The 12,658-nt window shown below is 44.1% G+C and overlaps 1 protein-coding gene across 6 annotated transcripts in view; it reads left to right on the top strand.

Annotated features, from left to right (window-relative positions):
• The window catches only part of CACNA1C (calcium voltage-gated channel subunit alpha1 C), a 461,478-nt gene that overhangs the window by 360,985 nt on the left and 87,835 nt on the right, over nucleotides 1-12,658 (top strand). For all 6 annotated transcript variants that reach the window (XM_086886085.1, XM_086886089.1, XM_086886086.1 and 3 more), the window contains 7 exons: nucleotides 402-562; nucleotides 1,353-1,578; nucleotides 7,675-7,882; nucleotides 8,650-8,770; nucleotides 10,558-10,672; nucleotides 11,697-11,817; nucleotides 11,942-12,011. In XM_086886085.1, the coding sequence (XP_086742211.1) occupies nucleotides 402-562; nucleotides 1,353-1,578; nucleotides 7,675-7,882; nucleotides 8,650-8,770; nucleotides 10,558-10,672; nucleotides 11,697-11,817; nucleotides 11,942-12,011 (1,022 nt within the window). The remainder of the gene's footprint in view (nucleotides 1-401; nucleotides 563-1,352; nucleotides 1,579-7,674; nucleotides 7,883-8,649; nucleotides 8,771-10,557; nucleotides 10,673-11,696; nucleotides 11,818-11,941; nucleotides 12,012-12,658) is intronic.

Raw genomic sequence — 12,658 nt, 5'->3', positions numbered from 1 at the left:
ACTTAATTCTACAGCTCCATGTGACAGAGCATCTTTCTGTTGACTATCCTGAGGCTGGGCAAGGTGCCCTTGCAGGCCACAAGCATCAGGTAAAAGGAGAATATTCATTCTTGTGGCAACTGAGCTAAAAAACCTCTTGGGTTTTCCGCAGTGGATGCCTCACTCAGGTTAAGATATTGCTTGAAGCTCTTGCAAATTGGTTTAGGACAAACTTTATTCCTATAACTACAGGAGGGATGTTCACAAGTGTCAGCTCAGATGAGGGAGGATTTCTCAGGGTGAACATGGGTTACTCTCTGCCATTCTTGAACAAATCAGGACTAGATTCTCCTTTGACAGAGAGCTGCAGTAGCCTAAAGATCCCTCTCTGAAAAGAACTTTCCCTTCTTCCATTTTTCAAGTCGCTACTGGCGCCGATGGAACCGATTCTGCAGGAGGAAGTGCCGTGCTGCTGTCAAGTCCAATGTTTTCTATTGGCTGGTGATCTTCCTCGTGTTTCTCAACACCCTCACCATTGCCTCTGAGCACTACAACCAGCCAGACTGGCTCACAGAGGTCCAAGGTGAGGAGGAGCTGCTGGTTCTGTTTGTGATGGTGGGTGTCAAAAAAGGGAGCTGAGAGAGGAGCTGATGCATTAAAGCACATGTAAAAGGAGAGTGCATGGCTCCAAGCAGTCCTGTGTCTGTGGAGGGATCCTAAATAATGCAATAAACTTATCTGCCTGCTGTGGGACAAGTTATAGGAAAAATATGAATACCTCCTTTCCAGACAAAGTATTGCTCCTTTGGGTGTAAGTGAAATCAGGAGCTGATGCTAAATTTATACTTGCAGCAACTGGATTCCCAACTTATGGATAGCTACTGGGAGCCCCACATTGTCCAGGGTTTCCCCTGAAATGGCATTTATGATAAACTCTAATTATTAGGGAGGTGACAAAGAGAGATTTGTCAAGTTCTTCTGTCTGCAGAACAGCTGAATTCTCTCTGGAGGTGAGAGCAGCTGAAAAGGCTTAATTAAGCAACAGTAGGTAGCACAGCAGCTCTTCTATTCCCACTCTGCTCTGCAGATGACGGGTGTGAAGGCAGGTTGTGCACAGGAAGGCGTGTCCCTGCCACTGGAGGTTGTGTAATACATTGCAGCTGCATGTGCAGTACATAAGAATTGCTGTAACCCTCCTGCTAAAACATTTCTGTGAATGAGATGCCCACGCTTTCCAAGTTCACTCTTTGACCCAAGCTTACACGAAGATAACTTTTAAGACTGGTCCTTGAAATGCTTTCTCAGAAGCAAGGGCCAATGTGATGATCTTTTGACTGAGTTTCCTTAACCTGTTTCTTTTTGCTTCCCACGAGACACTGCCAACAAGGTGCTGCTAGCTCTTTTCACGGCAGAGATGCTGCTGAAGATGTACAGCCTCGGTCTCCAGGCCTACTTTGTGTCCCTCTTCAACCGCTTTGACTGCTTCATCGTGTGCGGGGGCATCCTGGAAACCATCCTGGTGGAGACAAAGATCATGTCACCCCTGGGCATTTCGGTTTTGAGATGTGTCAGGCTCCTAAGGATATTTAAAATCACAAGGTACTTTATAGCTTCTTTGGGGCTGGACGAGGGGTTTCTGCTCAATGCACAACATGTATGGGTACAAGTCACTCTTGTTTAACTCTTTCTGCCACTAATTAGGTAGTGGGAGTGCTAAATTAACAGTCCTCATCTTCTGAAGTCTGTAACAGGGTGGGGAGGGCTGTACTGACAGGACATCTACCCCTGAGGTGAGTGCTGAGGGGTCTGGAGACACCTGATACCATGGAAAGCGTTAAACTGAGAGCTGGAGTGATGTGAGCCCAGGCTCTCACAGCTCTCTGCGAAAGACAAAGAAAACCAAAACAGTAGATAGCCTTGTGGCCTCCTCTGACCCTCTTTGGTGACAGAGAGGAGCCTGAAAGGCTGCTTTGAAAAAAGCATTTTGAAAAACAGCATTTGACTGGGGAGCCCATGCCAGCTCCAGTAGACTCAACAGTGACCTGAGTGGGAGATTGTGTCAACACCAGCAGCTACAGGCAAAGGATGTTGCCAGCTATTCCCCTTCCAAGGATCCATCACAAAGCAGAAACTTTATGAAGAAATCAGACTTTTTCCAGCTTCTGGTATCTTTTCCCTTTCCATTCTTTGCATAAAGGCAATGTGATATCTATTAAACAGTCACTGCTTGCTCAGCCAGTGACCTCCAAAACAAACTTGGTTTGGCAGGGCTTTTCCACCTTGAGGGGAGTTTGTAGGAGAGATCAGCTCCAAACTTACCCAGAGCTCTTGCAACAAATCTGTCCAAGCTCTTGCCCCAAGTAGCACAAGGTCTGCCTTTTCCTGTGTGGGCACCAGTGGTTTTTTTTTTACAAAAACCTTGGCTGAGGTGGTGAAAGAGTGCTTTTTCTGCATGCTCAGCCATGGAATTGTCCCTACAATTGCTGTAACACCCCCTGTCAGAGGAAATTTCTGACAAATTAGAGATAGAAAACACAGCACATGAGAAAAACAAGTCCAAAACTGGAAGATAGTCAAAATGGCTGGGCTGAGAGGCAGAAAAAAACAACAAGTCTTGTACTTGTGCATCACACAAGATTTGCCCTGAGAGCTTCTGAGGCTCAGATCTCTGGCAGGATGGATGGATCTCAAGGTCAGATGGCAGAGACAGAAAATCAGTTCACAGCCTCAGAGAGAGAGGCCAAAGCAAGCCTACAACCATTTCAAAAAAGGGGAAAAAAAGTGGTCTGCTTGGACATGTGATCATAGAAGAAACATTCCAGAGGGGAACGTTCCTTCCCAGAGAGGGGAAACAAGTTTCCAGCAAGAAAGGCATCCTTGCTCTGTCAGAAATAGTGGGGATCTCTGCTCTGGGGACTGTTTTTCCTGGATCTAGCCATGACCAAGTCCCAGGCCTGGTTTCTGAAGAAAGCAGTAGCTGTTTCAGGCACTGGGCAATCAGATACACCCAGGGCAAAATAGCTATAAAAGCATGAGCTTCAGCATAGCATCCTGGAGAGGTCATTGCTTTTCCAAGACATGTCTCCACTCCTACACGAAATACATAAGCTACCTAAGAGAATTCTCTAATAGAAAGGCAAACACTGAGAGAATATAATTAATACTTTAGAAAGCCTGAGCTAGTGGAGTACTCAAATATTCCCAAAGCTTCTGGCAGAAATGTGACAATGGAACAGCAGCAGCAGGACTGGCTACATTTGCCTTCACTCTGCAGAACAGCTAAAATAAATTTTTTTCCTTGAAAGAAATGTTACCTGGAATATGTCTCCTACACTTTGTGCATGGGTCTGTGTGTAAAGCACAGAGCTAAGAACTCATAATGCATAATGTATTAATCAGATCTTTCTTTCTTTCTTTCTTTCTTTCTTTCTTTCTTTCTTTCTTTCTTTCTTTCTTTCTCTCTTTCTCTCTTTCTCTCTTTCTCTCTTTCTCTCTCTCTTTCTCTCTTTCTCTCTTTCTCTCTTTCTCTCTCTCTTTCTCTCTCTCTTTCTCTCTCTCTTTCTCTCTCTCTTTCTCTCTCTCTTTCTCTCTCTCTTTCTCTCTCTCTTTCTCTCTCTCTTTCTCTCTCTCTTTCTTTCTCTCTTTCTCTCTCTCTTTCTCTCTCTCTTTCTCTCTCTCTTTCTCTCTCTCTTTCTCTCTCTCTTTCTCCCTTTCTCCTTTTCTCCCTTTCTCTCTTTCTCTCTTTCTCTCTCTCACTCCTAAAATATTGACAATTAGGCTGCAGTAGTTTCAAATTTATATGTTTTGTAATTATTCATCATTTTCTTCATAATCCTTCCCTCTGTGGCTGAAGTTCACCCTCATGTGGAAGGCCCTAACACGAGCCCCTAAAGCATTATTTTAGGCTCACCCATGCCTTTTTTCTGCAGGACAGAATATTTTGCCACTAAAGCCAAACTTTTACCTTCTCTAGTAAAATACAATTTTTTCTGTTTTTCACTCAGCTCTAAATACAATGAGGATTTATTAATGACATTATCAGCCCTACATGAGTGCAATGATAACTCAGAAAGATGCAACACTGGAAAGCTGGGAGGGGCAGGAGGAATGGTAGTGTCATGTTTTATATCAAATATACATTCATGAGCATAAGGGGACATACAGTGAATGGGAGAATAATGATAATCTAGGATATTAAAAATTACAAAGCAGGAAAATTACTCTGGTGAGAATATATCAGTAGGTAGACTATTCTTTATATATTTGCATAGGTTTTCCATGGTAAACACCATGCACAAACAAATTCAGGGTCATCAAGATGATACAATTCTACAAGAAACACAAAAATAGCTGCACAATAGAGCAGAAACAAATAAAGATGAACAATGCATCATTTTAGAAACACCATTTAGAGTTTCAAGACCAAACATTTCTTCCAAAATTATAAATACATTAGACAAGCAGACAATGTGATCTCTTTTATTCTCCCTAATTTTTAAAGTTCTGTGCAGAACACCTCGCTTTGCTGTGAGAAGATAGATTATTTTCTCATTCAAAAAAAATCCTTTACTGCTTTAAATGTATTATAGTCCTTTGTATTTAAAAAATAAATTATATCATTTGCAACAGCATACAGGAATTTGATGTTTTATACCTAATCCTGCCACTAGGTAAGTCACTGTTAATTGTAGGGAGGAGAGACAGGGTGCCCCATTTTTTGTACCTTCTGTCAAAAACCACTGTCAAAGTGGTTTTATGTTGGGTGAACAGGGTGGGAAGCTTTCCAATAATGAGTCTGCCAGCTGTTGCTGCTGTTTTAAGCCCTGCACCTGTGATTGCTGGAGATGTGATCATGAGGATTTAGTGGAGGGCAGTGGAGAGAGAGGAGAGGGAAGGCAGTAGAACACGTCAAGTTCCAATCCAGTTCTGCAGCCGGTTATTGGGTGAGATGTTGAAGAAACCCCTTGACTTGTCTGCATCACTCCTCCACTTTGAAAGAGGGGCCACAGCCAGGTCCTCCTCACCTGGGGTTTTGCAGAGCCTCGTTCACTGGCACCCCCAAGGGCTCAGATCTCTGCTGGGAGCTGGTCAGGGGCACCTTCATTTCCCCATAAACCTGAGGCAGCTTTCTTTCATACTTTGGACCAAAAGCTGCCTTTGGTCCAAAACCTCCCATTCCATCCAGCATCCAGTGCTGATTTTTCCTTTCTAGTAAGGTGTTAACCAGAGAGGATGAAGTAGTGAGACCCTTCTTCTTTGGGCTTCAAGCACTGCTGACATAAAACCCTTGTGTTTCACTGAGTAATCCCTGATCTCACTTTGAGGGAGTTCACCTTAGTTCTGCACCCACCAAATGTGACAGATGGTAACCTCGGTGAAGCTTCTAGGACCCTGAGATAAGACTGTTGTTATTTTCACATCCTAATAAGTCAAGCATTTCATACCCTCTCCTTTTCCTACATTTCTTCCCCCTGATTGTTTTATTTACTTTTCTAGTGGTACTATCATTCTAGCTAGCACTAGTACACAGATAGAACAGCACTAATCTTACCATCTCAGTTAATTGCTTGAAGGTCAATACATCTCTAAGAATCTGAATCCCAAGTATTGAGCCATTTGTAAGAAATGCAGAACTGGTAGAAGTCTGCACAGTTGTGAGCTGAGATAGCAAGGCCTTTAAGCTTAAATTGAGTCACTGGCACTGTTCAGATGTGTAACAGCTTCACTGCTTCTTAAGGATGGTGCTAGAAAGACCTAGAAAATGTGTGTCCTGCCTGACATTGGAGGACTTGGAGATATTCTGGAGCCCATCAACCTCTGCTTTAAGGATGCTGAATTCATTTGACTTTCATCAGAATGAATTTTTCCCTTCTCCTGTGTCACTTTGCCTTCTTCCCAAAGTGTGAAAGTATGTGAGCTGTGAGCATAACTGCAAACACAGGGAGCTGTTACATTGCACATTCCGTGTGGATATTTGGTGGCACTGAGCCCACAGCTTCCATGCCCTTACCTTTGCTCTGTAGCTTTTCATTGCTCATCTCTTTAATTGCAGTTAAACTTTAAAGCATCCTGGTTTGCTCTGAAGTGCTGAAGCTGGGCTGGAGGGAAAACATCACAGCTCTCTTTGAAGCTCAGTCCTTGGATATGAACCCACTGCTGAACTTGAGAGGTCATGGTGATGTCCCTCTGCAGATCGGATTGCTAATCTTCCTGAAGTGGCTGGGCTGCTCAGGCAGCCCTGTCTTCCACAGGACAAGAAAAGAATTCTTTTCAGATAGACATTTTAAAAATATTATTTTAACTAGGGTTTTAAGAACCCTTGACTCTAATGAATATATACACTGCCTTCAGGAAAAAAATGATGAGTTGAAGGATAAAGTTTCCATGAGAGAGCCAGAGCACCAGTCTGTCATCCTTTCTACCTGGAACTTTTGTCTTCAGGGCAAATGTGGTTAGAAACAGAGTCCTATGAGTGAGGAAATGTTCAAAGCTGTGGGCTGTGGGAGAAGGGACTGGAGGACATTGGCCTTGGTGGACTCTCAAAGCATGGTGGCAGGCCAGGTAGAGGGAAGAGCACAAGCAAACGTTGCTGGTTTGCTGAGCTGTGAAAGCTGGTGAGGATTTGCTGGTAATGTGCATCACAATGTGGTGGTTGGAAGATGACAGCTAATCTTCTGCCCAGTCTGAAAGCTCTGCCAGCCCCAAAGCACGAAAGAGAGGAGCTCATGACCAGCTAAGAAGAAGATTGGGAGTGATTGGGCAGATGCAAGACCAAAGTGGAAGTTGCTTCATGGGTGGTGTGGTGAATTATTTAGAAATTCTATCTAAAGCCTCTCTCCAGCTTGTGACTACTCTGCAGGCTGGCAAAGAACGCAAACTTGCATGCTGCAGCAATCGTGCTGATGGCATCACTCTGAGCCCTAAAGTGGAACCCCAAGGACAAGAAATCCTCTCCCTGCATCATACATGAGTCTGAACTGGGCACAAGCCTGAATACCCTCAGAGACCAGGTCTTAACCATCCTGTCTCTTGAATGAAGCCATTTGAAAATCTTCTGCAGCCTGTTTGAAAAACAAAAAAACCCAGTGATGTTGTGCTCATCCAGATGAAGGTAGATCTGGAGTTTGCTTTGGGGTTCTTGTGAAAGGAGCAGCAAAATCTTTCTCATTCCTCCCAACCCCAGAGAGCTCAGCAACCTCTCTGTGAGTGACATACTCACACACTCCAAATTTTGGGCAAGTTTGTATTTGCATCCAAACAGTTTCCCCATCTGTTCTCGTTAGTTATTACAGGCCATTCTCTGGAGTGAGGTATTCTGGCTGCCGTAACATCTGCGAGTGTTGTAATGAGGTCGGTTAGAATGTAACTCACTGAAGCAGCAAGAACTAATCACTGTATATTGATATAAGATGTGCAGAGGCTTAGATGGAGAGCGCTGTAATAATCTTCTGGGTGTGTGTGTGTGTGGAGTGGGGGGTGGAGGGAATTGTGTATGTACACGTGTGGTAGTAAAATTACTCATTAGCTGCAGTAGGTCTCGTTATCTTAGGGAGGCACATCAATGATTCACTGCTTAACAGGGTGTTTGGAAATGCCTGCTTTACACAGAAGGCAGCCTGAACCAATATCCTGTGCAGTCCATGAGCACCTGTCTCGAGCTGAAGGAATTTTAACTGCTTCTATTTTCTCTCCCAGATATTGGAACTCCCTGAGTAATCTTGTGGCTTCACTCCTGAATTCAGTCCGCTCCATTGCCTCCCTGTTGCTGCTCCTCTTCCTCTTCATCATCATCTTCTCACTCCTGGGGATGCAGCTCTTTGGGGGCAAGTTTAACTTTGATGAGATGCAGACCAGGAGGAGTACATTTGACAACTTCCCTCAGTCCCTCCTGACTGTGTTTCAGGTAAGGGCACGAGGGGAAACATGTTGTATTTTCACGGGGCAAGGTAGATCCTGCAGCCTGACAGGCCCCAAGATGGGACATGACCCTACCAGCTCCCAGAGCAGGGTGCCTGGTTAGTCCCTCCCAAGGTGGGAAACAGAGATAAAACCCCTGTGGTGCTGCAAGGCCACGGGGTCTTTGCAGGGCAGGACAGAGAACAGCCACTGCCACGTCCCAGGGCAGCACCTGTGTGCCAAAGCCCAGCCCTGCTGCTCTCCTCCCCGCTCTGGGGAGCAAATACCTGCACCATAGAAGGAATCCCGTGGCCTTTGGGCCCTCTGCAGCTTGGGGAGTGACCCAAGGGGATCAGGATCATGATTTCACTGACATGTGGGAAGGGAAATGGTCTGGAGGCTGTGCTGAGGGCAGTGCTCCGGGCACTGAAACAACAGGCACGTGGGATGGAAATGCCTGGAGCAAGGGGGAGACTTGAACAGAGCTGTCTGGGAGAGCCATTTGCCTTCAGCCAGCATCTTCAAGAAGACACTCTTTGGGGGGTTTTTTCACACTTTGAGCACAGGTCTTCTTTGCATTTTCTTTGTTCTGTGGTTTGTTGTTTGGGGTTATTTTTTTAATGTTCTAGATGGACACAGGCAGAGTCTCCATGGGCTCCATCCTGGGGGAGGGGGTGTTCTCTAGGACAGTGGGGATCTTTGTGTTAACGGGGTTTTCAAATTCTCTGTGTGGTCTAACACTGTATCCCTTATTGGTGGGAATGTGTCATTTAGATCCTGACTGGGGAGGACTGGAATTCGGTGATGTATGATGGGATCATGGCTTATGGCGGCCCCTCTTTTCCAGGAATGTTGGTCTGTATTTACTTCATCATCCTCTTCATCTGTGGAAACTGTATCCTTTGATGCTACTCTTTTCTGCAAGAGGGGATGAATTAAAACCACTATTCACTTTGTTATGTCAGAAAATAGTGCATTTCACATCTCAAGGTTTTTTGCCTTTTCCCTAGGTCTGAACTTTGGCTTTGCACTGCCCAAAGTTCAACAAGTTCATTGCATACAAGCAGTTGTAAGAACCAGCTACTTGCCAGTTCCACATGCTAGCTTTTATTTAGTATCTTTACATGTTTAGTGTTTTTATTTTTCATTCCCCTTTATCATAGATTTTTCTTTCCTGCCTTCCCCACAAATTAATCTCTGGGTGTTCCTACTGTACTTACTGCATTTTTTTTTTTTTTTTTTTTACTTTAATTGCTTTTTTAGAAATATATTTAGTGTGCTGCCATCCAAACCTTATGTGGAATAAAAATATGTATAATCTGCAATATGCTATATACAAATGCTGTAACAGGAGTAGCATATGTTTGGCATAATTGATTTATGTGAGATCATATATTAGTTCATGTATAAACTAACAGGACCTGTGTTCCATTTCAGTCCCTGCAATCTGTGTGTTCTTCAAACAGAAAATTTTGTGCTCTGTTATCTTCCAGCCTGTCTTGAGTAACTTCAGTTCTGTCTGGCTTTAAGGTGAAGTGAGGGCACTGTGCTTACCCCAGGAGGCACAGAGCTCATTGCATGATTGTGCTGTGAGTGTCTCTTCACAGGAATTTGCATATAACACGGAGCTGCCATTCTGTTCCCTATCTCAGCTTGCTCCAAATTTGTCCGTGTTTAGTTTCTGCTTCCCTAATAAATGGCCCTCCTGTGTCAGAGGTGACATTTCCTTTTATACTGATGCTCCTATAAAGCCACCTTATAGACTCAGCCCAGCTCTTCTGGCCTTTGCCCATAATTCAGGTCTCTCAAACCCTGTTATTTGACATTTCAGTTGACCTGCATGCCCTCACTTCAAAAGGAGGTGGTGCAATTCCACTTATCTGAAGGTCAAGGTAGGCAATCTGGCTGACAGCTTAAAAAAAAAAGCTACAGCTTGGATCTCCTTGTGAAAATGTGAGCCAGCTCCACATGCTGGCTGACTTTGGAGCCTTTAGACCTTGGAGCCCAGGAAGGGGGGAGATGTCTGTGTTTCCAGACTAAACCTTGAACCAGGGCTTGCTTAAAAGTTATTGTGGTATAAAAAGACCCACAGTCAAGAAATTTATAAAACTGCCACATGGTCAGATTTGTAATGTGAGATCTGGACACTGACTGGCAAGACAAGGAAAAAGTTGTGATTCCTTGCCCTTCAGCTACATGGGCATGGCTGGGCATGCATGGACCCTGTGCTGGGAGATGGCAGGGCTGCCAGCTCAACCCTTCACTGTCCAGACTAAATTAACCTCCAAAATGCTCTCTGGAGTACTGTGCTTGCTGCCCATAAAATCCCACTCCTGCAACCTAAACTGACAAAAGATGCAGAGCATTCAGCACTCCTCTTATGTTCTGTGGGACTCTCTGCACAAAGGGAGACGCTCTTGGGAAACTGGAAACCAAAATGTAAATCCGGGCTTAGATGTTTTACATCAGCCATTCTGTTGTGAAATGTTGAAAACCCACAAAGCCTGTTAAAGGAAGGTGTAGGTTTGTGCATGATGGATATGCAGTTGTGTGAAATGGAAGTTTGGAAAAATCCAAGAGATCTGATGACAGGTTGCTAAAAATTTTCAATTAAGGAACCTTTGGTATAATCTTTTCTCTGCAGTTTTCAAAGCCTGTTTTCTTTAAGTAGCACACAAACAGATATCCTGCTGAATGTATTTTTGGCCATTGCTGTGGACAACCTTGCTGATGCTGAGAGTTTAACATCTGCACAGAAAGAGGAGGAAGAGGAGAAAGAAAGGAAAAAGCTCGCTAGGTAAATCCATTTGCACCCACTTACCTGCACACATTCCTGTAATTACACACAGCATGGATATATATGAATATGATGCCTATACATCCATGTAATATATAGAACTTGTCTGTATGTGATTAATGCAATTATATATGGAATTATATATATCTTATATATTTTATAATACCAATATCATAAATATTTATCTTTAATATAGTCTATATAGATTTTTATGTAAAGGAATTCCAACTGTAAGACAAGAAAGAGCTGTGAGCTAGGAGTCCCCCTCCAGCTGCAGTATTGTGAGCAGAGGAAAGGAAGTCTGGGTTACTGATGAGCTTTCAGAGCAGAGAATGAGTGTGAAATGCTGTCAACCCCCATTCAAATCTCCCCACTATCTCCCCATTGCTTTGGGCCACGAGACATATTTTCTGTCATTCCCACGATGAGATTTAGCAGCTTCTTTCTCTTTCTGTGCCACATGCTGTTCTTCTCCTGCCAGTTCCTTTGGTGTTTCTGCAGACACTTAGGGGGCACAAGCTGGGTGAGGAGCTTCTCTGTCATTCCCAGCTGCCAACAGCAGGGAAGCCTCTCCACACTGGTTATTCCAATTCAGTGTTTTCCTGGCTCTTTCTGCTTCATCCTGCATGCAGCTCAGCAGATTTCCCTCGCTCTAGGGGTGCAGTGAGGGGCAAAACCTTTGTAGGCAATGCAGTTGGGAGCTCACAAGGTATGGGTTGGAAATGATCCATGCCTTTGGGTGAACAAAGAGATCTCTGCTGACACACCTGAAACATGCATTTGCACAAACACACACCATGAAAGCTACAAAATAAAATAACTATATAAATAAAGTAATAAAATAAATAATAATTTAATGAAATAACTATATAAAATTAGATCAGAGCTTCTGCCTTTGCCTGCATGTGAGGACAAGGTGCAGCTGATTGCTCTCATGGTGTGTGTTGTACTACATGAAGCTCCTGAAAGGGAAGCAGATTTGCACCTTTGTAACTCTTTGGGCTTTATCTTGTAAAATTGCTAGGACTGCTAGTCCCGAAAAGAAACAGGAGATGGAAAAAACAGCTGTGGAGGAAGAGACAAAGGAAGAGAAAATTGAGCTGAAATCGATCACTGCTGATGGAGAGTCCCCACCTGCTACCAAGGTAAGGTCTGCTGGCAGCCAGCTCTCTCTGTGCAGTGATGGCATGACTTTGGCTTTCTCAGGGAATGAAAACCCCCTGCCTTGTCTGATAAAGCCTTTGATGCTTCTCCTTCCCTCTCTGCCAGATCAACGTGGATGATTATCAGCCCAATGAAAGCGAGGAAAAGAGCCCTTATCCCACAACAGAAGCACCAGGTACACATCTCCTTCCTTGCCTCCCTCACTCAGCAGAAGCTGCAGCTGCTGATGCACACAAAGCCAAACTGGGGTAGCAGGTATGCTGCAAGTGCTTTCATGATGGGACAGGATGGTGTTCTTGCCTGTGTTTGCACAGGTGAGGGCTTGGCCCTTTGAAGTCCCTCTACTGATCATTCATACTTGATTTGGTTCTCTGTGAAGCTCTTTATTGGAAAACACAGGGCTTTACAGAGAATCAAACTGGATAAAAAACTTCCCTGTCTGAAAATATACATATGGCACTGTTTTCAGTGTGCTTTTTCAGTACTCAGGGGTCAGGGAAGTCTGAAAACAGATAATCATGAAAGGGAATGTGCTGAATGCCTTTTTGCACTGTTTTCTAATCAAAAAGGACAGTGTGACACTAGCATAACTCCAGAGGCATAAGATGTCAGCCTGGGAGTGCAAGAAACAAGCTGTAGCTTCAGTTAGGCTGGCTTTCAAGCCAGGTGGGCCTGATTAACTTCATTCTCAGAGAAGAAAATTTTCAATTGAATTGAGAGATTGGTTGGAGAAATCTCAGAACCTGAAGCAGTGTTCAAGAGGCCCTGAATGGTGGGTGGGCTTGGAGCTAGTCAGTTCAACTTCCATTCCAGGAAAAGTGC

This window comes from Cyanistes caeruleus, chromosome 4, assembly GCF_971803275.1.
Source record: "Cyanistes caeruleus chromosome 4, bCyaCae1.hap1.1, whole genome shotgun sequence".
NCBI lineage: Eukaryota > Metazoa > Chordata > Aves > Passeriformes > Paridae > Cyanistes > Cyanistes caeruleus.
Note: the sequence above shows the minus strand (reverse complement) of the source record. Positions and strands in the feature narration are given on the sequence as shown.